The sequence below is a fragment of the Topomyia yanbarensis genome, chromosome 3, assembly GCF_030247195.1.
Source record: "Topomyia yanbarensis strain Yona2022 chromosome 3, ASM3024719v1, whole genome shotgun sequence".
Taxonomy (NCBI): domain Eukaryota; kingdom Metazoa; phylum Arthropoda; class Insecta; order Diptera; family Culicidae; genus Topomyia; species Topomyia yanbarensis.
Genome location: NC_080672.1, coordinates 152,689,976 through 152,717,622, shown reverse-complemented (window position 1 = coordinate 152,717,622; position 27,647 = coordinate 152,689,976). Strand labels below are relative to the sequence as shown.

Below are 27,647 nucleotides of genomic sequence, written 5' to 3'. Positions count from 1 at the left end.
CATTAAATCAATTTTATCTTCGCTTCCTATTAAATAAACACCCTTATTACAGTACATCTCTACAAAAACGAGCTGAATTTGAAAATAAATCTGAGGATTATGATTGATTACAGAACTCTGGAATTTTCTATTGGAATGTTTTCAGGCAGGAATTTGATATTGATGCTATTAGACAACTGTGAAATCAAGACCAATAGATCAGTTACATATCAGGACCCCATTCCGACAATTTATCAAAAGTCCTCATGATGTTTACAACTACAGGTTATCAATCTACGGATCAGATAATTGTTATTGTAATATTGAATTAAATCAGTCAGCATCAATAAATTTTCAACTTCAATCCAATTTTTTTTTGTTGGGTGTGGTGTGGGGGGGAGGGGGGGGTTTACGGTGTTAAACCCCAAAACTTTCTCTTGGCTACGCCGTTGCTTGGAGTTATTTATTTCGCCTTCCATTTTCCGATATGTTTCAGATCGATCCGATGGTTTTAAGTTAGAGAAATTGTAGTCAGAAGGTTCGCACAAATGAACATTTTTGCACTGATAAGTTATTAAGTTCCTTCCAGATTCTTGGAAGTGTTCGGTGATTATTTCTAGCGGTTGCAGATACAAAAAATGAAATACAAAATTCGTTTTATCGAAATAATGTTTGGCTTATTTTAATGGATTATTACTATATTGAACAATAAATAGGCGACAAAGAGTAATCCACAAACAACAAGCCATAACTTTTAAAGTATTCAAAATAGATATTTGAAGTCTTCAGTAAAGTTATTCGCTAAAGTAAGAGCTACAAATTTGATAAAGACATTATTTCGATATAATCACTTCCAAGAATTTGTGAAAATATCTCACTCATAGGGAGATTAATCAGCAAAAGCACAATATCAAAAGAAAGGGCATATTGCCTTCATTAAATTCTCCGAAGATACTATTGACCTAAAATAAGCCGTTTTGGCGTTAATAATAGATTACATGTTTTTGGTCATATTTCTGGCAATGGGAAATGATAAAAATCTTTCGTCCGCATTTAATGTTAAATATCTTTTTTGATAATAGTCCGATTTCCACAATCTATAGCTTGTTCGAAAGGTATTCGTTAAAGCTATCTAAAAACATATAAATTGTTAATCTATATTGTCAACGCTATTTTTACGCATTCAAACATTCATATCTTGGAAACTAAACATCAGAATCAAAAACAAATTAATAGCGTTCATACTGTTTTTTAGTTCTTTCATTTAAAATTGGTTTGGATAAGATCGGTTCAGCCATTGCTGAGAAACACGAATGAGAATTTGTCCGTTACATACACACACACACACACACACAGACATTGTCCCAAATCGTCAAGCTGAGTCGATTGGTATATAAGACTCGGCCCTCCGGGCCTCGGAAAAAATCTTGAAAGTTTGAGCGAATTCTATACATTTCTTTTATAAGAAATGTAAAACGTCTCGTAAACTAACTTCTTACTTGTAAAATGCATATAAGCATTCCGCATAACGGTGTACGAAAATAAGATTATGTCACTGTATATATTTAAAAAGTCACAAATGAACCGTCGTGAATTATCGGCACTCAACGTAGATAACGAACAAATACCAACAGGGGAAACGTCATTCGTTTAAGTTTTTACAGCATACAACCGTAAAGCAGAAACCGCGAAGTTGAGTGATAAAAAGTGTTTTCTTTTAAATAATTCTATTTGATTCCATCATCAAATTTATACATACAATTGAAAAATAATTATTTTCTGTCTTAGTTATGTACTTGTAAATATTTTGAAGAAAATTAAAAAACGAAAAAAGCAAACAAAAACAAAACATATCATGTGATACTTACTAATGTTTGTTTGTACCTTCGTCGTCACTTCCAACTTGTGCACGTACATTTGTAATCTTATTCGACAACAAGCATTAAAGTTCAACAACATACGCATCGGATGGCTAATTTTGATTTACTTCCCAACGAGGTATTATTTATGAGATCCATTGTCCGACTTTTAGAACATTGTACATATTTACAGATTCTGGAAAATATTTTCCAATACCTGAATTTGAAAGAGCGTAAAAGATTATCTTCAGTGTGTTGCCGTTGGGATGAGGTGCTGTTTTCAGATCAATATTTACATAGACATGTCGTTTTTAATATTGAGGGATGCCGTTTATTAGATGTTAAAAAACCTGTCAAGAGATATTATCAAGCTTTGTCGCTTAAAATTGAAGACCAATTCTACAATGAAATGTTAAAAAATCTTAGGCTGCTTAATACGGTCAGTCCGAATCCGACATATTTACGTTTGGAAAATTGGAGCTCCGACAACCGATTGGGATGGATTTTTGAAAATATTTTCTGCAATCTTGAGCATATCGAGGAACTACACCTTACAGGAAACTGCAGGACAGAAAAGGGATCATTCTGTGCCTTTCTAAACAATCTTAATGTACTTATGATAAACGCATATCACATCCAGTACTTTAGGCTAAGCGCACCCAATCTAACTGAGTTATTTCTGTATATACGATCAGAGGACCACTTAGATCTGTTATCTCAATTTACCGATCAACTAACTAAGCTGTCGGTAGTATTTGACTCGAAGGATGGATATTACTTCTTTAATCTTAACTTTCCCAAGTTAACAGAGCTTGTTATTGACAGACACATGAAAGGTATGATAAAAAGTGAACAAAATATTAGTATTGCGTTTTTCAAGCGACTAAAACAGCTTAAAAAATTGCATTTTTCAATTAAATTCATTGATAGTTATGTGATGCAGGAGATTTATTCTAGCATTTCAAATTTAACTGAATTGAAATTACAAGTGTGCGAAGGAACTATCGAATTATCCAATGTTAGTAAATTGATAAAGTTAGAAAAACTGGCCGTCTCGGCTGAGAAAGTTAATCTACTGAGTACCAAGCTTCCAAAGCTGAAACAACTTCGGCTCGGTTCTGCTGAAATAAATAATGGGACATTTGTGTACGGTTTAGAAAACCTGATGCTGCAGGACAGTTTACGAATATTGGATTTGCATAATGTTAAATTTTTTCCAGAAGTGCTCAAATTAACCCCAGTCTACAATGTGCGGATGATTCACATCAGTCATTACAAAAGAGTAAGAAATGATGTTGTACGTATTTAATAATAATGTTTATTTTCTTTACTTTCTAGCTCCAAGAGAACCACCTCCAAATACTTGTAAAAAAATTCCCGGCTTTGTGCAGGCTTAAAATAGTCAAATGTTCTGGTTTCACGCGCCACGAGGTCGAAAAACTTAGGAGAATGAATTCAAGAATGTGCATTTCATTCGACGAAGTTAGGTTTGGACGGTTTATGTAATAGCAGAGCAATAAGATTATAGTACATGTGATAATAACGTTTGTTGAACTATGTGTATAGGGAATATATTTAAAAAAATATTTTTATTTATCATAGTTGTACAATAATCAGATCCATTTTAATTTAGAGTACTAACCCCATTGCACTTATTTTTTGTAATATGCACTATTAAAATTACCACAGTTTCATTGACTAGTTCGTTGATGAGAGACTAATGTAAGAAATACTTGCTCGAGAGTGGTCTGTCCTAAGGCATAATCTTCGATGTCGAATCGAGATTTAGCTTGCTCCATTAGTCCAAACATCGTGGACCATTTCAAAGGAGTTCTTGTAATGTGATAAGTCAGGAAATCTTTATATTGTTCTCTACAAATGCTTTGTTTTAGACTTTGAACTTTAATAGAAAAAATATACTTACTTCAATCGAGCACCTTCAAAATTTTCTTCAATATATTGCACGACTAGACTAACGTTATCATTGGAATCGTCATTGTCTCGTTTTTCAAGTTTGATCGTCAAGAAGAAACCATCTGTGAATTTGTTCTTCAAGTGTTGCGACGATCCTAGGCATCTAAACTCTCCATTAACCATGATTGCCAATCGTGTGCAGAGAGCCTCACATTCCTCCATACTATGGGACGTTAAAATAATTGCTTTACCAGTTGCTCTAATCTTACATATCACGTTCCAAAAATTCCGTTTTGCGCCCGGATCCATTCCCGTGGTAGGCTCATCTAAATAAATGACGGCTGGATTGCCGATCAGTGCAAGTGCAGTGCTTAATTTTCGCTTGTTACCTCCACTGTAAGCCTTCACTTGCTTGTCAAGGTGCGTTGTAAAATTTAGATCATTTGATAGGCTTTCAGAAACAGCGGCTATGAAATTTTCCGGAACGCTTCTCAAGAGACCAAAGATTTTCAACGTTTCGCGACCAGTCAGATCTTCAAGAGTTGCGTCAAACTGAGGACAATATCCAATATGGCGGTTAACTTCATTCTTTTTAGTTTTTATGTTTAATCCACAGATCCAGGCATCTCCAGATGACATCTTCTCGTCACCCGTTAATATTTTAAATGTAGAAGTCTTGCCAGCTCCGTTCGCTCCAAGCAAACCAAAACACTCGTAATTATTAACAGCTAGATATAGGCGATTCACTGCCAAAACCGATTCGTAAAATTTCGAGACTTCCTTTAATACTATAGTATGCCGTTCGAGATCATTTAATCGAAAAAGAGAAATTCGCTGCCGTTCATCTGAAACGTCTGAGTCTTCGTCAATTGTTATGGTCTCTAACGACCTAAAGGCGCATTTCATCGGTGAACTGTTCCTAGGATTTCTACAGTTGATGTTAAACGTAATCATTCCTAACTCATTCAGTAATAATACTACAAACGATAAGATTCCTACTGCTAGCATGTAAACAAGATTGCGACTGACTCCGTTTGGTTCGAAGGAAAATATGTTTGTATCTGGAATATAGTAAACACTCATTAGTTTGTGTATCGTAATTATTTTAGGGTAGTTTGACGGTATGTAAATGGCAACAATTTTCCACACACTATACTTACTACAGCAACGCTTGTCAATGTTGCATAAAAGATCATCGATACTAAAAGGCATCGCTTCACTTTGGGCTTGGCAGATTTGCTGTATTGTTAATGCCAAGTTGATGTTGTTCAGACTATGACTAAGCGCAAAATGGGGAAAAATCATATAAAACCACTCCAATGTTTCTGCCACATCTTTCAAGTTGAACTCGCTGTACTTGAGCAGAAATATACCCGTGAAAATAACTGTACCAGTAAATATGTTAAATATTAGCATTTTAATGAATCCAGTTGAGGGAACTTGAAAGAAGAGCGACCATAGATACGTAAATGGAATAACTGCACTTCCGAAACACAACATCACTATCACAACGCGTGACAACTCAGTTGGCGAAGACCAACCTTCTTCCTGGAAGGCTGCCAATGTTATAATGTATAAGACCATCGCTACAATGAACACAAAATAGTCCCACAGGAAAGAGATGCTCCAGAATATCACAACGTGGACTCCACTAACAAGCTGTAATAACTTAGCTCCGGAAGCCCGTTCTTTGATATTAAACATGATGTACATTGCCCCCACGAAGGCCATTGCAAAACCCGTGTTGAAGGCTAACTGGAATCCCATATTACTACCTGCCTGTAATCGTAGAAATCTGATACGTGTGCTGTAAGGCAAGGGTTTATTTACAACTTGTAGATGACAATTGTTGCAAAATGTTCGTAGTATTGCGTTATAGATGAGATTCAAGGCCAGCGGTGCCGTATGATAAGCCTTGTTGTTGAACCAAACAGTCAAATTTTGATCAGATTCATGCAGTGTTGCTCCAACCATGTAGGTATTATCTACCTTTTTAATGTTCTCTGCGGACTAAAAACGTTATTAGTATGCATGCCTGAAAACACATTAATTCTTACTTTGTTTAAGACGTATTCCTCAAAAGAAGCAGAAGTCACTATAAGCTCGTGGACTTCAGGGGTATTTTCAAACAAACTCACGTAGCTTCTTGTTATAGTTGCATTTATATCCGTCGTTTGTAGAATTGTAACTGTTTTCGAATACGAACTCAACGATATTTCCAAAGGAGGCAGTACAACATTATTGGGAAATGAACGAACAATAGCTATTATTATCATTATGTAGAACATTGATAGTGTTGTTTGTAAAAACGAAATCTTCCAAGCTCTGATGAAACTAAGATATTTTTTCATGAACATAGCCTTCATTTGATTAACTGTGCGCTGTCTTCCCTTTACTAATGGATATGGCTCCTCAGGCAAATAAGATGCATAGTTTAACCGAGTTGTGGAATCATTAAACGTTTTGCTATCGTCTTTTGTAGCTCTATCACTTCCAAGTCTGAAAGTAATGTTTAAATTAGATTATATTTGAAATTCAGTTTTTCTAGCATACCTCATAAATACTTCCTCCAATGTCGATGGAGTTATTCCGTAGCTGGATATACGGAATTGCGCAGCATTCTCCTCTAAATCAGTCAACAATCTCTGATACAAGTGCAAATATTCATGCCCAAGAATGTAGCTTAACTCTGTTCCAATATCTGTTTCTACTTCAATATTCGGAATATATTTCCTTATCAAGCCAGTCAAATGCATTGGATTGCAACCAGCTTCAGTGACACATACAAGCCTGTAACCTCGACCGAATTTTTTTTTCAAATAGAAAGGCGATCCAACGGCTTTCAAATCTCCGCTAGCCATTATTACAACACGGTCCCCCAGAATGTCAGCTTCGTCCATGAAATGGGTAGACAACAGTATGGTTCTACCAACTTTTTCTTGCTGCAACAAATTCCACAGCAATCTTCTAGCTGCTGGATCCATTCCTGATGTAGGTTCGTCACACAAAACAACTTTCGAACCTCCGCATAGAGCAATCGCCATCGAAAGCTTGCGTTTCATACCACCAGATAAAGTCTGTGATAGGGCATCTTTCTTTTCCTCTAGCTCCAATAATTTTAGATACTTGTTAATCTCCGTGCTGATCACATCATCTGTAACTCCTTTAAGCTTAGAAAAAAATCTTATATGCTCTACTACTGTTAGCTCGTCAAATAAAATATTGTGTTGTGGACATAACCCCAAAGTATTTCTCAATTTTTTAATGTTATATCGAATGTCGAAACCATTAACGATAGCTGTTCCGGATGTTGGAGGAAACATTCCGGCTAGCATTGACATTGTAGTAGTCTTGCCGGCACCATTATGTCCTAGCAGTACAGATATTTGATCTTCATATAAATTTAAAGTCAAATCCTTAACTGCAACTTCAGATCCTTTGAATACTTTCGTCAATCCTAATATCTTTATTCCAGCATGTTTTTCGGTAAGGTCTTCTTCGGGATTGTTGATCGAGTGACTGGAAAAATATTCTCTGCCTAATGTATTTCGCTGTTTATTGAAGGAATCGCGTGAACTCCGAAAGTTAATGGTGAAAATAAAATTCCATTTTTTTGGGATTCCAAACTGACCAGGGGCAATTTGTTCTACGTATAGGGCAACTAACAAGTAAAACACTGCGTCTATCAGGAGCATTAGCATGATATGTGCCACCGTAAGCTGGTCATCTACAGTCACCGGTGTGAATAAATTAGACCACTGTAACCCAATGGAGGTTCCTTCGTGTTTCATCAAGAGCATAAAGCCATAACCCATCGCCGTATTGCACCACAGACTAGCGGCGAGTTTTGTTACAAGAGACATACGATCATAGTTTCCAAAAGTGATGTTGTATGGTGTGAGCGAATAGAACCAGATAATACCGGAAACGCCAGATGCTATGTTAGCTGCAAAATTTTCGTGTTTTTCGTATAAGCATATGTTTGTTTAACATAAATAATTTTCAAACCTTTCGAAAAAAATGTACTTAACATGAAACAGAACGTTATGGTTGTAATGCTATAGATGAACAAGAAGATCCAGACTAATAACCAGTTTGAAAACTCGAAAATCGCAATATCAGTGTTTGTCGTTAGGCTGACACACAGCAGCAAAGTAATCAGCGTTATAGAGATCGATAGGAGGATGAGCGTTTTGACAAACCAAGCCATCCAGTGAAGCCATCCACTGACACCCATGATTTTCATTGATTCCTTCAGCTGTCTTTCCTTTTCCAGGGTTATAAACTTCACGGTGTTTATGCAGGAATAGAAAAACGCAATCATTATGATGACAGGGAATAGATTTTCAAGTCCTCTCAGCAACGGGTCGTTATAGAACGGCGGGTATGGAAAGCGCTGAAAAAAAATGGTTTTCGATAAATTTTTTTTTTTCGGTTAATGTCTACAAATTAAAGAATTTGAAATAGATGGATGAATGGATGATTCGAACTACCGGGTAGCTTATTCTGGAAAAATTAAGCCCACACCTGTAGCACGTATTTCAGACTACCAAATGAAGGTTCTTTTCACACCAAACGAATATTTTCCACAATTCAGATAATTTTCCAAATTACAAAAAAAAAAAAAATTCACCCGTAATTAAATTTATTAGGATGCGCTTGCGTGTAGATAATACCTTTATTGTACGGCGATCTGGTTGCTACTAACTGTTCAGTAATGTTGTATCCTGCATCTCTTCTTCCCTATCGTTCTACTTTTTATCTACTATTACGGTATCGGATTGCAAGTGTTTTAGTGATAAGGAAATGGTGATGCTCAAAATATACTCTAACAGTATAACAGTTTAGATGACGTTCGCACATAAAGTTTATCTCGTAGCTTAGAGTTAGTTAGATTTTAGATTTAAATTTCCCTATACCCCAACATTACTGCCTCTCTGTTTCATATTCTTCTTGATTGCCGGCTTCCTCATAGGACGGTAAAGGGCAAATACTGCATACTGGTCGCTTATATACTTCGTCGATGGTTTTTAGGGTTACTGTGTCCATTTTCTCTCCAGCAGTGACGACACAGTAGTGTTTCAAACAGATTGTATCAGAGCAAGTTCTTACATTATAACACCAACTACTACAACCACCACCGACGAAATGAATCCAAACGGATCGAAAAGTTTTGCTACGGCAGAGAGAATACGCCTAGTCCAGTTCTTGCAATTTTCTACAATGTCGAACGCGAATAACAGATGATCCGTCTTAGGATCCCATGTAATTCTCAAAGCCTTCACTTACTCGCCTGGAGTGAGCTCGAAAGAAATAGATAGTTTAGTTTCAAGTTGGTTTGCAGGTAAGATAAGCAAGCTCCTTCCGTAGCTGGATCACTTCTTGGACAGTTGAAGCTCCACCCATATAATCGTAGAAATATTGAACAAGTGTACAAAACTCGCGCGTGGATGGTTAAGACTCTCGTCAACAGCAAGTTGATGAAGCGTCCTGATTGCCAGCAAGGACGACGGTGTTAGCCCGGACATGAGCCCATTGGTGTACATGAACTGCTAACGGTTCCGTTCATATACACCAATGGGCTCATGTTCGGAAAACCTCCATAAAATTCTTTGCAAAGAAGTATCATCCTGGTGTAAACGCACTTGTCTATACATATATTTAAAATCCCCAACGAGGGCCACCTCATGCTTACGAAAGCGTAAAAGAAGACTTAACAAGTCGTCCTTTCAGTAGCACGTCTTTCAACGCAAACCCGCTATCTGTGTGAATTTTCGAGATGATTTTTCGATTAACCGTTGTGTGTCCAACGCGGTACCCGGGTACCTTTTTAAGTTTCAATTAATGAAATTCCCATGTTTTGCCTATAACTGGAAACTGAAACTTTGTGACATCTTAGAACTTCACTAAGTCAAGCTTTGGGTTAATAATATTATTGATATAGTAAGGGGGAGGGGCTCCTGAATTTTTTTACTACGTAACAGGCTGACGTGGGTACCCACAAAACTGAAATGTCAATAACTAAGGCAATTTCCAACCGATGTCGACACTTTTGGGTGTTTTGGATTCAGGAACTCACTTTTAGACTTGGTAAAAATGAATCGGGTTACTTCATACGGTTCCCGGGAATCCAGATTTCCGGAAGCAGGTTCCACTGATGGAATACTATTTGTGAACTTCAATGGAATACTAGCAATATGGGTATCAAAATTCTTGGAATCTCATCAGTAGGCTATATCTCGTGGTTTTGGAACCATTTGGTGCCGTGGGGCCGTGAGTGTCCATTCCATTCCAATTCCATTTTTCAAATTGCCATAGGGTCCCGTAACAATAAATAACATACTTCCGAGACAATTTGAAGAGTTTTGATACTCATATTGCTAGGACATTATTAAAATTTACAAATCATTCCCTAGTACTGGAACATTGCTCCGGAAAATCCGGATTACCAAGAACCAGATGCATTAATCCAGTTCAATTTTGCAAAATCAAAAAGCGGACGAGTTGCTGAATTCAAAACATCTAAAAGTGTCCAAATAGTTTGAAGGAAGCCATAGTTATAAGCATTTCAATTTGTGGGTACCCGGGTACCCACGTTGGCCTGTTAAAGGTGTTTTTTTGTTGGACACATAACTGTTAAGGGGGCTTTATACTCATAGAATGAAGGAATTTTTCGTGAAAATAGCAATTTTTATTTCAAATGAGTTTTCTTTACTCTTTTTCTCTTAATTGAAAAAATAATTCAAAAACTCAACGTAGGGGTTAGGCATTTTTTACATGGAATGTGTATGTAAAGTTTGAAATAAATCGGTTAAGTAGTTTTTGAATGGCAGTTAATACCGCAAATCGTGTTTTTTCCAGAGATGTTCTGCAAAAAACTTCGTCGCCGAGTCGCTTATCGATATTTCTGAATGAAAAAATTACAGAATGTTATTGAAATAATACACTATAATGCAAAGTTTTGGTCAATTCGGTTCAACCAAAGTTCTAAAAAAATCGCGAAAAAAGTGTTTTATTTTCACGCTAAAACCCTAACCCCCTCCTTAACTGACACATTTGCCAACCATCCACGATGTGGTTCAGATAAATCACATAAAAATTACCTGCAGGGAGACGATCGGCAGCTTGTGAGAATTGTTTTTCCGCTCTAACAGAGCTCGTGTTATTGCATTTTGCACGGAAACGAAACCTTCTGCGTAATAATTAGCTGGATAACCACCGTCACTGTAGTTGACAGCACGAGCTCCGTAAGCCTGGAACGGTGGAAAGGTCAGAAATGTTCGCCAATTTGCCCAGAATTCAGCGCCTGGTAACAGTGTTGTTCTCATTTCGCTGGGAAATCGAAGAGCAAATGTTAAATTTTCCGGTAGCTCAGTAATATTCTAGAAAGAAAATTCATATTTATTTATGCATATAATTCATCAAATCATTCCTCACCGTCAAATGATCACCAAATTCGATCCCCGCGAGGTAATTATTTGTAACCAGAATGTTATACATACTATCGCTGTTATTGAATGGTTTAGTACGTACATCCGTCCCTAACATTTTAGCCGCTCTTTTGTCCACCTGCTCGAACAACAAGTTTCCTGGCGAGTACACTAGTGTCAATTCAATAGGATGGTTTGATATCATCGTTCTAAAATAATTCGACCCTATTATGTAAACTACATATGGTCTTTAAAATTTACTTACCGTAAACTAGCAATGCTGCTGACATAGAGTCTCTCGAAAGTAACTGGCTCTGTGTATGTTGAAGGATTCACCAAACCTCGCACGAGAATTAGTAAGGAACAAGCCAACACTGGAATTGTTATCTCAAATATCGTCTGCACATAATGCCTTTTTTGGATAATCCAGTTTTTCCACAGTAACAATTTGAACTTTTCCCAATCGGTGGTTGCCATTTGTAGCAGCACTCGTCTTAAAGACGAATCGTCCACCGATGTTGCGATTCTTTCAACAACAACACTAAAGTAGCGGATATCGCAAGCAGGTTATAGTCATACGAATTCACGAATGGGTCATCTCGTAGTTGGGAGGATATAAGTATGCTGCAATTTTATTTGCATAACTCGAGAAAAAATCTTTGCTATGAAATTTTATCTACTTACTTAAATTCGATTCTCAGCGCAGTATGACTCACGGTTTATCCTCTGACAATTATTCTTTTACTGGTGGTGCTTCGATAAACACTAGTGAATCATAAACAAGCCACCACCTCTGCAACCTAGCACATAGCTTGAGAAAAAAAAACATCAGATTGAGTAGTGTGCGACATATGCAGCATATTGCCGGTTCAGTCTATTGGAACATGGCTGACTAGAGGAGCTAAACTACACAACACATTTTACGATTTGCTTAAAACATTTATTAATGGTTATGAAATGATATCCGAGCATTATTAACAAGTCCCCCATCAGAATTGATTTCTTCATCTTCGATGCTTCAAACGTGGCTTAAGCGAGGGTGAAGAAATCGTCGCCAAGAATGTATGTTCAATGTTCATTCATAAAAATATGATACCCAGACGCCGTGTTTTAATGTGTGAGTTTGTTAATAAATATAGTGAATTGTTGGTATTCACACCAGCTTGTTGTAGCACTCAAGTTCACTCAGAAAGCACGTGGTACGCTATAGTATTTGTGTAGTGCGAAAGCCATATGCGACTCTCAATACATTCTGAATTCCAATTTCATTATTCTATATCAACCTATATACATATCTTAAATTATTATAAAGTAACTTGATGTGTTAGCTTGTAAGCCATGAGTGTTTAAGGGGTTATATACCTTTTGTGCGAAAACTGTCAAGAAAGTTTGAATTAACGTAAAGGCATACAGCAATGATTTCATTAGATCAAGCTTATATTGTTTTGGTAGTACATTTTTCAGTGAAATAAACAAGCATAAGTTTATATATATATATATATATATATATATATATATATATATATATATATATATATATATATATATATATATATATATATATATATATATATATATATATATATATATATATATATATATATATATATATATATATATATATATATATATATATATATATATATATATATATATATATATATATATATATATATATATATATATATATATATATATATATATATATATATATATATATATATATATATATATATATATATATATATATATATATATATATATATATATATATATATATATATATATATATATATATATATATATATATATATATATATATATTGGCGGAGTTATAGCTTTTTCCTCGAAACTTTTTTTATTTAGAAGATTTGCGGTGATCACGATTCAAGACCAATAGATCAACCGAACCCAACAAAAATCTACGCATAAAAAAGGAATCGTTCAGGTAGAAGAAAAATTAATTACGATCAATTGAAAAAAAAGTTGAAGAAACTCGGTTGAGTGGTTTTTCGGCAATTGTGATCATGGAAAAACCTTTTTTTGTAAAACGACATTTCAAAATAATCGAGTTTAAATTTCAAGTTACCACTGCTCTTGGTAGATGAAGTACACTTGGAACCGCTGTGACTTTCGATCCGTTTCTCGAATCTCTATGAAAATTTGGGAAAATATTCTCAAGGAGTTGTACTTTCTTATAATGTAATAAAAAAAAATTCAATTTTAACCCCTTAATACATTATTATTTCAATGAAAAATGAAGTTATATAAAGGGCAATGTCCTTTTTCGCCCTGTTTCAATTAGTTATCACCCTATCCATTTGCAGCCGCTGGTCAGAGCAGCGTCTACAGGCACGTAGCCAGAAGGGTGGCTAGGGGGTTAAAGACCTCCCCCCCCCCCGATATTATTCCAAAATAAGTTAAAAGAAGTGTTTTTCGGCGACTTATAACAAAATTGTAGCTAATTTGTTTGGACAAATTATTGAGAAAAGGTTGAAGTAGTCTATTTCCAACCACTAAAGAAATTCAGTGCGCTTAATGCTTTTGCTCGAGCCGGTGCGAAGTGAACGAAAAAATAGCTACTTTCATATTGTATACCTTATCTGAAGAACAAACGAAACTGTTACTATACTTTTGCTGTAGTAATCTGTCCAGATGAGTGAGTAGCTGAAGCAAGAAGTGGTGCTCTAACCAAATACGGTGATAATAAAATTATTGATGACTCGCATTGGACCGGGTATTTATAATGTGGAACATTTCCTGAAGGTGTAAATGGAGGTTAGACTTTCGGAAGCCGCCTTTATCGAGTTTTGCCATGTCACTAGGGTTCGCAGTACCGACCCTTTTTGGCGAGAACCGGTACTGCGGTACTAAAGCCCTCAGTACCGGTAGTACCGGTACTCGAATATTTTTTTAAAAAATTCGAAAAAAGCTTCAAACTGAAATTGAATGCTCAAACTGATGATCTTATTCTCAGATGATTGATTTTTGCTGATCAAAAAACATGTTTATTGTTTTTAATTGCTTCGGAATGGCAAGACTTATTTCACAGAAGATATTTTTCTTTATTTCGAAATCTAGGCCACTTCGAAATCAATAACTGCTAAGTGGTGCGACTTTCGTCGACTTGAACAGATGGTAAATGTATGAAACCCTATTAACAACAGTAAATCAAAGCGAGAATGGCAGTAAATCCGAGCAGGTTAATCGCATTTCTTCTCTTGCTTTTCTGAAAATTGGTTTCGAACTTTAGGTCGTTTGCCTACTATTCTCTAACGCATATCCAGGCTCTTTGCTTTCCTGTAAACTATGGAGTTTTGCTGAATTTTCCGATCACCAATAATTACAAATCTCCCCATTTGAAGCAGTTAACCAAGTCTAAAACTGTTAGCTAGTAAATCGCTGTTCGTTCTATTATAGATAAAGGTTTAAGAGTAAACCAAATACATTCATGACTTAGACCATAGTCTTATTACGCGCCACCCAGTGAATAATGGAAACCAATCAGAATGTCGCTAATAAAACTTTAACTTCTAGAATTATTATGATGATGGCCCCACCTCGTTCCCACACAAAGGTGTTATCTCAACGATTTATCTAGAAGGCAAATTAATATAATTAAACGTTATCTTGCAGACCGATATTTTGAAACAGATCCCCTGTAGAGTTAACATATTTGTCATAAAAAATTGTATAGTACCGAAAATACCTGGTACTGGCTTTTGTTCAGTACCGGTATTACGGTACCAAAAATGGGTCGGTATTCCCGGGATTTTCGGTACCGGTATTACCGGTACCACAACCCTACATGTCACGCATTCAGCGCCTAACAAATTAGCTCATACGAAACCATTTCGAGCAACTTAAAACGCATGGTTGTATGTGACAATGCTATAATTAAGATCTTTCTATACATGGCCGATGAGAAAATCAATGTTCTGCTACAATATCGAACAACGATTACTTGCGTATTCATGTCATATTTGTGAGAAATGGAATCAATTCCGAATTTTCAAATAATGTTCTACCCTGCTTAGAAACCGCTGAATATAAACAATTACAAAATTCGTGGCAGCTGCGTCGGATCCCGATTTGGTTAGCAAATGCGTGTAAAGTTGCGTGAGACGGGGTTTTCAGACATTTTTCTCCTCATTCCAGTTTAGCGTGTAAACCTTGTAAACGTGTAGTCTAGAATACGTTGCATTTTCAAGCATCCTTAAATACTTTGAACTCTTGAATATTCATTTTTGTAACTAAAGAAAATTGTAAGTTGTAAATTAATAACAATAATCAAATTCAATTCGTCGATGCGCTATCAATGCTGGAAGAAGTCATTTTATTTGACATTTTTATGCGAAAGTTCGGGAAAAAACCAACACGACAGCACCGGTGCAAGATTGACTACGGCTGCTGTGCCTGTTAAATGTTCGTGAAAGTTCGGTTATTCGGCTTGGTGCCGTAGTTTGGTTTGGTTCGCTGACAGTTGCAAACGTATGTGAATGGCATACCCCAACTAAAAGACACTCTTATGTCAAAACTGAATTTCTGTGGAGATTTAGAGAAAAAAACATACTTTGAAATCCAGTGGAATTTTGGTTGCTAATTTCTTGGAGGTTATCTCTGATGTATTCAGTCACATTATCAAATGACTTTCTATCTAGTGGCAACTTAGTATGCTTGCGCTTCACCGTTTTTTTCAGTGGCGTATCCATTTCCTGTTTTATGTGAAATAATTTATCAAAAATGTAATTAATAACAAAAAGAACACTAATGACATTCTTTGTCATAAAATTCATCACTAAACTGGGAAGAAACAGCCAACTATCGTGAACCGCAAAATATGTCTGTTTGTTTTTATCGAAAGAAAACAAACAGCGTTTCCCTCGGGTAACGAATCTAGCGAATCTTATCTTTAATTTGCTAGCTGTCAGCTGTCCCAATTAACGATAAGATTCGCTAGTTGGGGCGCAGTCGTCACCCAACTAACGAATTTACGCTGTATCTGTCCTAAGAGTAGTATCTTATTACCTTAGTATATGTCTAGTGTGATGTGCACGGAAAAATAAAACAACCAAAACAACCAAAGAATAAGTTCCTTTAACTTAATTTTGAGTTGCGCGTCGCTTTCGCACTTATTAGTGTTGTCGAAAACAAAACGAGAGATTCGACTCAGCCGAGGTTAACCGTGGAATAAGGTACTTTTGAGTTGTTTGTGGTATACTCAAAATTAGCTAAATTCAACTTAAATATTGCAGTGTATTGAACTCAAAGTTGAGTATAAAAACCTATCAATAAGTTGTGCCGTGATTAAAGGGAAACTACCTTCAACACGGTTCCCTAATAAAAAAGAATTAAACACGAACTTTAACCCATGTGATGCAACGATTCCACATATTGTTTGGATGATACCCTGAACAGGTCGTTCGGCTCTTGAATCATACGATATTTATTAGGGTTTACCTAATTTGACCATATTCCACAAAACCGCGAGGTTGATCGAAAGCACTCAATTCTAGATAGTTTTTCGTTTGCGTGCACTGTACATAATCTACACTTTATTCGAAGAGATTTGACACATAAGTTTTAGGTTTCGAGCCACACTGAGAATTCAAGAACTTTCCATTTGACCTTTAAGAAAATTACACTTAAAACTTAAGGGTGCCACCCGATGACACGATTGACTTTTAAATTTTAAGTGTCAGCGTATTAAACCATAAAAGTTTTGCCCGTGAAATTCCAGTTTTTGACAATTGCGGCAACATTAAGTGTCATCGCAATTAAAATTTAAAAGTCAGCGTACTAAATCATAAATGTTTTGCCCATAACAGTGATTAATGTACACTTTTCTTTGAACAGATTCAACACATATGATTTGAGTTTCAAACCACACTGAAAACTCATGTATTTTCCTTTTGCTCTTCAATAAAATAACATTTAAATATTAGTAAATGTTTTACCCATGTAAACCATGTTTTTGACAATTTCGGTGACACTAAGTGTAAAAACATTGGAAAATATCTAATTCAAGGCATGGCGAATTAAGAAGGTTTTGGAAGGTAAGTTAATGCTTGAAAATATTTTTTTGCATAAATTATATATAAATATGTGTTTGCAGATAATGTAATCGATGGTCCACTATTTTTGGCAGCTATATAATTTATATCTATGGAAGAAAAGACGCGTTAATGATGAATGTTTCAATTCTCATGAAAGAGTAGTTATTTTTTTAACAGAATGTATATCGTTGTAATATATTTTTATATTCAAACTAGCTGTAACCCGGTGCGCTTCGCTACACCCATCAGGACTAAACGAAATATTTTAAAAATACTAAAAATAACAAATATTTTTGTTACAAAGAAGAAACTTATTGTAATTCTCGCGGATAGACAATCCTCTTAGTTTGTCCACCTGGAGCACAATTAAATTAATTGCTCTGTTTTCCTACACACAATCGTTTGAAATCCCTTGGTATCATTCGAATTCGAGGTAACAGTACATCTGCTTCTTTATATTTTCTAGTTACAATGGTCGCTTAAATGAAATTTTTCAACCAAAGCACAGTTGTGGTGGGTCGATGTTGCGCAGTAACTAATATAATAGGCACATAAAGTTTCAATTGCAACACATGCGGTGCACAGTGTTGCAAAACGACGTTTTCACGATCAAAATTCAATAACTCCTGAACCATTGGTTTTGGAGAATGGATTTTTTCAAAGAAGTTTCTGGATATAAATAGATGCATCTTTTGATATAATGAATTGAGTTATTAATCCCCTAAAAGTGAGATAGAAAATTTATTTCCCCGAATAATTTAGCTAGAAACTCGCTGTCTTCAGTAAAGTTCTAGAAAATATTATTGTAAAAATCTTTACTGAAGTTACTAAAGCTCTATATAGTAACAGTAGCGAGATATGTAGGTTTGATTGGGATAGACCCATTCAAAACAGTTTTTCGAATATAACTTTTCACGATTACTTTTTATTATGAAAAGTGTCTTCTAAAAAATTGTTAAAAGCGATAAAATACACATTTTTTAAACAACGAAGAATCTGTAGCTCTCGAAACAACAAAGTTATTGTCAATTTTCGAATATTTTTTTATCAATTTACACCTTAAGCAACTTCCTTAATAGCAAAAATTCGTTCTATGCTATAAAAAAATTCGTAGAAAGAACTTTATTCTTTCGTTTAAATATAAAAACCTTCGTCTGACGGAGACTGCTGGGTAGGTTACGTATAAAACCAATACCTCTGAAAGCATGGTGGATCGACTGAATTAAATAATTCAACACGTAAATCCATAGATTTACATGCGTAACAGAATTACCATCGATTTTATTTTGGATGGAGTAGTGTATGAAATTGAAGTCAATATACGCAATCGATTGATTCTTCAACAGAGTGTATTATTTTACAAAATCATGTGGAAATGTGGTGCAATTTATTGTTGCATCAACATTTTCCCAATACTTTATTTTGGCGAATTGACCTACGAAGGTGACTATAAGAATCATTCAATAAAAGTATGCACATATAGTGAAAAGTTCTGTTTTCGAAACATATTTACAATGCAATGATACGAAGACATAACGGAGTGTTGATGGACGTGGGTAAAATTAATTCATAAAAAATGGCAAAAAATGGTTAGTATATTCATTCACTTTCCATATAATCGCTGCACAATTGAACAATATTTCTTCGAATATCATAGCAGAATACTGAAAATTGAGCCAGTGACAGAAAATCTCTGGAGGTATCTCGTTGAAAACTTGCTTTGTGGTGTACATCATAAATCAAAATATATTGGATAAATCGTTTTCAACGTTTGTACAGTTCTTCTACATATCCCCAGGTATTGATCGAAGCTTTTATTTTTGTCTTGATATTTGAATTTTTCGTAGCATTCTGCAGCTAAAAATGCAATTTTCGTTTAAAAAATCATGAAACTTATTTTTGTGAACAAAGTTATGATTTTTAATGATGTTATGATATGAAGGAGAATTGTGCAAAATCAAACAATTTGGTTCAGTAGATTTTGAGTTATGCTGTACATCGGATTTATTCGAGGTGTCTCCTAAAGATTCACTGTAACACACCCAATTTTCAATATTTTACGGTGAACATTTAGGAAAATATAGCTTAAATGTTGCATTATTAACTGAATAGAATAACACTCTCGGTATCGCCATTGTTTTTTTGAGTACGATATTTTTTCAACAATAATCCTACTCCCTTAAGCAAGAACTGATTGCATCAGTAGGTGTCGACTAACGGGTAAAATTTGACGAAGATCGCCGACCACGCCACCAACTATTCGATTGTTTCCTTTTATGGGTCATCGTGAATTCGTCCTATATAAGTGTGTGTTGCATTCTTCCAGAATTTTGCTTATACCCGAATTTTATTGTAAGTAACGTTTTCCGCAAGCGCAAGATTTAGTAGTTATTTTAGGGCAGAGCTTTTCGTCCATCATCCAGCAATGTTGATTTAACTTCAGATGAAGCGATCGCAAGCGCAATTTTCAATTTGTTTTCAATTTAATTGTCGACAAATTCATGCAATTCATCAGTATTATATTGTCATTCGCGTAATAGATCTCTATCAAATAAATTCTTGCCATTCCATTAATGTGCTGGTAAACATACATGCAACAAAATTTTAAATTTTTGATGTAATTTGTAGATATTGCATCAGAAACCCTCCCTCTCCTTCAGATTCCGAAACCAACAATCATGTCCACCGTCTTGGTGGAAGAAACACTTATGCCAAATCATATATAATATATATAGCTAAAAAAGGTTCTTCAGTACACCCCCCCCCCCCCTCTGCCTTTCCTCGGCTTAGGTACTTCTCACCCTCCCCATCGAGCACAAAAACCACCCCATGACCATCTCCTTAGTGGAAGGAATACTTATGTCAAAATTCGTGGTCCGCTCCCATCAACCATTGGTTGAGTGGGAGAAATACATTAATCAAATACTAATAAGTATGGAGATATAAATATTTCTTTGCCTAAAAACAAGCCCCCCCCCTCAAGCTCAGTGTACCCCGCCCCCCAAAAAAAACCATACCATGAACATCTTCTTGGGGGAAAGAATACGTATGCCAAATTTCATCAAGATCGGACTTGTAGTTTAGAAGTAGTTAGCGGACATACATACAAACATACATTGATTTATATTTATATATATATATATATATATATATATATATATAATATATATATATATATATATATATATATATATATATATATATATATATATATATATATATATATATATATATATATATATATATAATATATATATATATATATATATATATATATATATATATATATATATATATATATATATATATATATATATATATATATATATATATATATATATATATATATATATATATATATATATATATATATATATATATATATATATATATATATATATATATATATATATATATATATATATATATATATATATATATATATATATATATATATATATATATATATATATATATATATATATATATATATATATATATATATATATAGATAAAAAAATATTTAATCGAACTAAAGAATCTTTACTGTCATTTACATACCAATAATCTTCCATTTAACAATCAATATTTTTGCACATGGCTTTTATAGGAAATGATATAATATTCAAGTTGATGTAAACTTAAATTCTATATGAATTTCATGCAATATTTATTTGTCGTACACTTAATTTGAATACGCCATGTATTTGAAGCTTAAGTGTGTCGTCCATTGGAACTAACGTGTTTTCAAAGAAGTGCGCTATTAAGTGTCTGACACATGAGTTTTAAGTGTCAAAACTGTTGTGGCAAAATTAAGGGGCCCATATTATTGGCTCGAATCAAAACTCGTCGAAATGTCAATTGACGATAGGTTCATCCGGAGTGTTCATTTGTGTTTACCTTTTGCTAGCGTTGCCAATTTTATTTTGTGTCCAGCACCCAATGTGGCTACGCCACATCGCTTTTGCGCGTGCTGTCCGACTTCGCTACCGCTCAGTCGGACTTAAACTAGGGATAGCCCCTATGTTTGAGTAAGCCGGGCAAACGAGTGGATCACAGGTTCGCTTGCTTCCGACGGCGGGTCGGTGGCCACCTCGCCCGGGCCTCTGTTATGCGGCTAAGCCGCATCGAAATGGTACCCCTTAAACATTCTAACTTGAATCGGTTGTGTCACCGGAGCCGGAATACGAATTAGATCCAGCCAGCATTCCGGCTGAGTTAAACTGGGAAGTTTAGTAAAATTTAATCTGGAAATAAAATTTTTTTGGCAACGCTCCAGCATCCCGTTGATTTCACCACCTGGGCGCCAGGTTGACGATATGAAATGAACTTTGTTTACTTTCGACAAGTTTTGATTCGAGCCAACAACATCCAGCCAAATTAAGAGTTAAACACTTGAATTTAATGTGCGGATTATTTGCAGTGTGTACTTTGTTTACTTTTGTCGCATAAGACCTTTTGAAAACCCAATCTAGACATTCCTTTACAGGCAGCGATGGCTGGATGTTGTTGGCTCGAATCAAAACTTGTCGAAAGTAAACAAAGTTCATTTCATATCGTCAACCTGGCGCCCAGGTGGTGAAATCAACCGGGTGCTGGAGCGTTGCCAAAAAATTTTTATTTCCAGAGTAAATTTTACTAAACTTCCCAGTTTAACTCAGCCGGAATGCTGGCTGGATCTAATTCGTATTCCGGCTCCGGTGACACAACCGATTCAAGTTAGAATGTTTAAGGGGTACCATTTCGATGCGGCTTAGCTGCATAACCGAGGCCCGGGCGAGGTGGCCACCGACCCGCCATCGGAAGCAAGCGAACCTGTGATTCACTCGTTTGCCCGGCTTACTCAAACATAGGGGCTATCCCTAGTTTAAGTCCGACTGAGCGGTAGCGAAGTCGGACAGCACGCGCAAAAGCGATGTGGCGTAGCCACATTGGGTGCTGGACACAAAATAAAATTGGCATCGCTAGCAAAAGGTAAACACAAACGAACACTCCGGATGAACCTATCGTCAATTGACATTTCGACGAGTTTTGATTCGAGCCAATAATATGGGCCCGTAGATTTTTGACATGTCTGTATTTTACAGACATTTGACAGTTTCTCTGAGTCAGGTTCTAACCCCAACCGCTGTCAGTTCATACATTTTGACAGCAGTTGGGGTTAGGAACTGACTCAGTTTCGCCTCAAACAAAAACCACATTACAGACATCCTGCCGCATAAAAACATCTACACACGCATACGAAGAACTACCTAAAATTATAAGAACATCCTCAGAAATTTATAATGGCCAATTTCTTCACAGGATGAAAACCGGGTTTCGCTGTAAACCAATTTTCGGATTGCTGGGGACCACTTAGCCGAAAACAGGTTTTCAACGAAAACCGGTTTTTATGCCAGCGAAGAAACTCTAGCCAAACATGTCAAAAGGTCCTAAGTGCAAATGACAGTTTCTCTTTGTTTACTTTCTCTTTCGTTAATAACTCGGCAGTTTATACGTTTGTTATTCAACTCTTAGCAGAATAAGCTAGTCAAAATCAGAGTTTTTCGATATATCCTGAAACAATATTAAAAAGTTTTAAGATGACGCCGTAATAATCGAAAGAGAAAGTAAACAAAGAGAGGCTCTCATTTTCACTTAGGACCATTTGACATGTTTGTCGAGAACTGGCCGCAAGCATGACTTATAAGACACACTTAGGATTCCATATGGGATACTTCTGGCATAAATTCATAAGTGTTTTTATGGATTTCTATAGTTATTTTATCTCGGTTTAGGAATATTCGAAACGAACCGACGTGCCACATGGTCGTGCGTCAAATATTGTTCTAATTGTTTAAATTAAAATACGTCGTTACACTAGCATCATCTGTATGATGGTTCGCGTGGTATTCTTCGTCGATACCACAACAGTACGCAAAAACCAAGGTGTATCGACGTTGTACCAGGTATGCTAGAACAAACAAACTTTCTTTTAGCATGTTGAAGATCGTTTTTCCAGCTTTTTGTTATCCTATGTACGTACTATTTAACAAAACTATTCGTAACAAGCAAAAAACTAACAGAATACATGCATTTTTAATGAGCTCTGAATACTATTTAGATGCATATTGCCTCTACATACGCAGCTGAGGGAATTGCACACCTTCTGTGATATCAATATACCACAGATAACAGACGTTTAGGCTAGAACAAAATTTCTTCAAAAACCTGTGTAAATTTTCAAATTGATAAACGTTGAAAATCCATGTTTCACTATTACCATCTGTCAACTGTTTGCTGCACGTGTTTGACAGCTGCACTCTAACTGCATTGTATTGATCACTGCGCCATCTACAAACGTTTGCCAAACGTGTTTCAGACGTCTGATTTATTCGGAATTTCAGTAGCGGGTAATTACACACGATTCAAATTGAGGCTAAACGTCTGTTATCTGTGAATATACTTATCGAGAAGCCTGTCCAGATTCAAACATGGCGGAGCGATCTGTCGTTGTTTAAACAGTAGTGATCGCTTCATTTCAAAACAATCGTTATTTTGTATGGGAAACTTTTCGAATGCCTCTGTCATGTCGGTTCGTCGGTGATATTAGCCTGTATACGCTGACGAAGTCGACATAAAATGAAGTTTACAGTAAGCCATGTTTACCAACATTGTCATTAAGCTGTGAAGCAATGTTTGTAAACACGGCTCACAGTAAAAGTCATTTTATGTTGACTTCGTCAGCGTGCACATGCTAATTAAGTTGTAGTCTGCCGGTCTCACGAACACTAATGCGGTTTCTTGGTTGAAAAAATACCATTTGCTTTTGCGGTAATGTTAATATTATTTTCCTCCAGCTAGTGTAGTATTCGTGTCATGTGACGTGGGTTTGTCTTTTGACTTATTTGACGTCAAAGACAGTTGCAATGTGTATAGACAATATACATATAACGCGACGTTAACGATCCGCCATCTGATTTAACCTCATTTGGTAAAAATTCCACCCGATTTAACCCCAATCTCGCACTAACACAACTACACATGGATTAGTCAATCACGCAGAAAAAAATTAGTAAAAATAAACAAATTTTGGTTTTAAATAACAATTTTCCCCTTTTATATAGTGACAAACAAGGTTTGATTCAATCAATACTGTTGGTTGAAATTACCAACTAATTCATTTGTTGGCTTTTCAGTAGTTTCAACAAATATTTCGTTTGAAACAACAAGTTAAGTTTAACCGAACAAACAAGTTTAAAGGAACAAAAACAAATCTTTTGTATCAATCAAAGGAGAGAACAACCCAAATTTAGTTGAAATTAAACAAAGATTCTGTTGGTTTTTAATAAGGGATCAGTTAGATCTAACAAATTTTATTTTGATTCAACAATGTTTGTATTTAAAATGTAAACAGAAGTATTTGTTGAGCTAAACCAAATACATGCTTTTGAAAAACGCCCATTTCAGTTTGAAACAGTCATTCGCCACGTTTTAGATTCAACAAAACGTTTTGTTGATTCAAAAGGCCTGATTCTTCTGCGTGATAATTGTTTTTTGAAAAGGGCCAATATACATACTGTCAAAATTCACTTTGGGGAGAAATTCTGAACAAACCACTAATCGCCGATTATAAATCACAGCAGCAGACCAAAGAGAAAACTTTTTTATTTCATAAATTGTTAGCATCCATTCTCTGCGAGTTTTGGTTTGTCCGGAATTTTCTGTCAAAGAGAATTTTGACAGTATGCTAATTGGCCGTTTACAAAAAACACGCGAGAATTCTCTCTTTTATTTATTTATTCGATCTTCGGCAGATACATCTTTCCCGGTCAGACCATTCGGAATTTGATTCGGAATCCTGAATGCAATCAGTATGGACTCCAAATCAAATGCAACAACCGATTCTGAAACCGATTGAGTCGGAATCGGTTGTTGCATCCATACTGACTCCATTCAGAAATCCGAACCAGTTCCGGAATGAGTTTAACTGGGTTGTTGCCGACATTTTTCTCCAAAGCATGTGGCATCACTGCTATAAATATGACACAAAAGCACCTGGCATCCCTGATCTGCCACCCTTCCGTCAACCAATGCCGTATATATAGGTTTGGCAGAACACACGGTTTGCTAATATTGGCAACCAAAAATATGTAAACAATCCAGAAGCCAGTGCTACGAAAATTCAAAATCAGCTACCTATTTCTGCTTGCATTTACTGAAACCGAAACCGTTCCAATTTTGACAGTGTCGTTATTCTCCTTATATACACGGTTAAATAAAACAACCTGCAGAATAAGTTCTTTTAACTTACTTTTGAGTTGTGCGTCGCTTTCGCACTTATTAGTGTTGTCAAAAACAAAAAGAGATATTCGACTCAGTCGAGGTCTTCCGTGGAGGAAGGTACTTTTGAGTTGTTTGGGGTGAACTCAAAATTAGGTAAATTCAACTTAAATTTGAGTATAAAAAACTTATCAATGAGTTGTAATTTTTGCCGTGGTTAAATGGAAACTACCTTCAACACAGTTTACCTAATTTTAAGTTCCCCCACGATACCACGAGATTGAGTCAAAGGAACTCAATCTTAGCACAGAGAACAGACATCCATGATCGAACAAAAATATTTAAAAAACGTGTGTAAACATTTGAATTAATATACTAAAAACACTAGCGCCGCCACACCAACCTATCCCAACCATCCGTCAAATCGATTCCGGAACCGGTTCAAAATCCTGGATGGATTCTGCATGGAATCTAGCTAAAAAAAACAACCGATTCCGACTCTATCGGTTGACGCATTTGAGCTGGAATTCATGCTGGAAGTCCGAATCGGTTCCGGACTAGTTTGACTGGGTAGAGGAATAACCGCTGTCAATTCTGTCGCACTCAGTCACAAAAAAACATGACGACAGTAGCGCACCTGGTTTAGATATCCAAACTACCTTCGAAACCGTTAGAGATTTTACACAAGTTGAATGCTGAAGATGGACGTCTGTTCTCTGTGATTTTAGGTAGTTTTTCGTTTCCGTGTGCACTCAGCATCTTACGAGTCTTACGAATACCCTAAGACAAGACGTGACAATAAGGGGGGCTGTTTTTGTTCCAATTTTACGTCAGAATGGTCCAGCTCCTGATCTGACTTTTTGCACCGTACGCAATGTTACTGCAGGGATATCGAAATGATGTTTGGCAGTGTTGCTATATTTATAGGAAAAGAGTGTCATTACTTTTGACAAATAAAATTATTATCGTAAAACAGTAAAACCACAGATAACAGACGTTTAAGCTCCATTCGAATCGTGTGTCAATACCCGCTATTGAAATTCCGAAAAAATCAGACGACTGAAAAACGTTTGGCAAACGTTTGTAGATGACACAGTGATCGATGCAATTCAGTTAGAGTGCCGTCAAATACGTGTAGTAAACAGCGCAGATGGCAATAGTGAAACACGGATTTCCATCGTTTATCAGTTTGAAAGTTTCCACAGGTTTTTGAATAAATTTAGTTCTAGCCTAAACGTCTGTTATCTGTGGTAAAACAGACTAAGTTGAGCTGAAATTGTGTGGCAAAGTGACAGAAGTATTTGTCATGCATTTACCGTATACGTGGTTGATTAACTTTAACAAAAATAAGACAAAGACCACACTATAATCTAAAATTATTCGGAAAATGGCTTAATCAAACCTTATTAAACACCCATGACATGGAAAAACAGTGCCCTTCATCAATATAGTGGATTCAAGATACAAAATATTGTCTATCTCGAGATAATCTAGCATTTCGTCGAGTTCTTGCTATATGGGATAGACACGAGTGCGATCGAAACAAAAACAAACGTGAGAACGTTTTCTCACTCGCACTGATGCAAACACGCACGGCCCGGTGGCGCATGGCTGAAAAGTCGCAATGTGGATTTAAGAAAAGATTCGCAATATTGTCGGCATAAAATAAATTTACAAGACTCTATTTGCATTAATAAAAATAGCAACACTGTTCGGAAGATTTCGGCAGGGTGAAAATGTACGAAAAGAAGAATGCCGAAGGAAAAATAAGAAGCCGATTGTCACGTCTTGTCTTACACGCTCGTAAAAAGTTACTCAGATTCTGAGTACTTTTAACTCAGTTTTGAATGATGTTCGTAAACGTCAAAAATTGAGTTGTCATGTATAATATCTCTGAGTAACTCTGACTCTATTTTTGGGTATTACACAAGAAACCGTTTTGGAGTTACCAAACGGAAAAGCCGTTTCTCGCCAAGTTAAAAATTCCAAGCGTCATCCGCCATTTTCCATTAGTAGGTACACGCTCGTTTAGTTATCGCTCATCACTTTTTCACAAATAAAAATTTGTTCAAATATTTATAATAGTTGAAGCTAGAGTTGTAGTGTGTAAAATACATTTTAATTGAAAGAGTGGATTTGAACAACCA

At 35.8% G+C, this 27,647-nt stretch overlaps 2 protein-coding genes across 7 annotated transcripts; one reads left to right on the top strand and one right to left on the bottom strand.

Moving 5' to 3' along the window:
* The first annotated feature begins 1,647 nt into the window (after positions 1–1,647).
* Positions 1,648–3,441, top strand: LOC131692711 (uncharacterized). 2 transcript variants are annotated; one of them, XM_058979920.1, is made up of 4 exons: positions 1,648–1,977; positions 2,032–2,674; positions 3,059–3,120; positions 3,177–3,441. In XM_058979920.1, the coding sequence occupies exons 1-4, from the start codon at positions 1,948–1,950 to the stop codon at positions 3,342–3,344; spliced, it is 903 nt and encodes a 300-aa protein (XP_058835903.1). In that variant the 5' UTR covers positions 1,648–1,947; the 3' UTR covers positions 3,345–3,441. The 2 variants fall into 2 exon arrangements, with proteins under 2 accessions (XP_058835903.1, XP_058835901.1); XM_058979918.1 differs by having other exon boundaries at positions 2,032–3,120.
* Positions 3,402–12,203, bottom strand: LOC131692708 (phospholipid-transporting ATPase ABCA3-like). 5 transcript variants are annotated; one of them, XM_058979913.1, is made up of 10 exons: positions 11,867–12,202; positions 11,448–11,806; positions 11,190–11,391; positions 10,856–11,134; positions 7,761–8,148; positions 6,306–7,698; positions 5,810–6,251; positions 4,913–5,762; positions 3,763–4,813; positions 3,402–3,710 (listed from the first exon to the last, which is right to left on the bottom strand). In XM_058979913.1, the coding sequence occupies exons 2-10, from the start codon at positions 11,657–11,659 to the stop codon at positions 3,530–3,532; spliced, it is 4,998 nt and encodes a 1,665-aa protein (XP_058835896.1). In that variant the 5' UTR covers positions 11,660–11,806; positions 11,867–12,202; the 3' UTR covers positions 3,402–3,529. The 5 variants fall into 5 exon arrangements, with proteins under 5 accessions (XP_058835896.1, XP_058835894.1, XP_058835895.1 ...); XM_058979911.1 differs by having other exon boundaries at positions 3,763–5,762; positions 11,867–12,203; XM_058979912.1 differs by having other exon boundaries at positions 3,763–5,762; positions 11,448–12,203.
* Between the last annotated feature and the right edge of the window lie 15,444 nt (positions 12,204–27,647).

Excerpts from the sequence above, each read along its gene's own strand:
- LOC131692711 (XM_058979918.1), top strand. The coding sequence starts at position 1,948 with ATGGCTAATTTTGATTTACTTCCCAACGAG. Across the intron at positions 1,978-2,031 it reads TTGATTTACTTCCCAACGAG|ATTCTGGAAAATATTTTCCA; the intron begins GTATTATTTATG and ends ACATATTTACAG. Across the intron at positions 3,121-3,176 it reads ACATCAGTCATTACAAAAGA|CTCCAAGAGAACCACCTCCA; the intron begins GTAAGAAATGAT and ends TTTACTTTCTAG.
- LOC131692708 (XM_058979912.1), bottom strand. The coding sequence starts at position 11,659 with ATGGCAACCACCGATTGGGAAAAGTTCAAATTGTTACTGTGGAAAAAC. Across the intron at positions 8,149-10,855 it reads TGCCGATCGTCTCCCTGCAG|CGCTTTCCATACCCGCCGTT; the intron begins GTAATTTTTATG and ends ATTTTTTTTCAG. Across the intron at positions 6,252-6,305 it reads TTGGAGGAAGTATTTATGAG|ACTTGGAAGTGATAGAGCTA; the intron begins GTATGCTAGAAA and ends CATTACTTTCAG.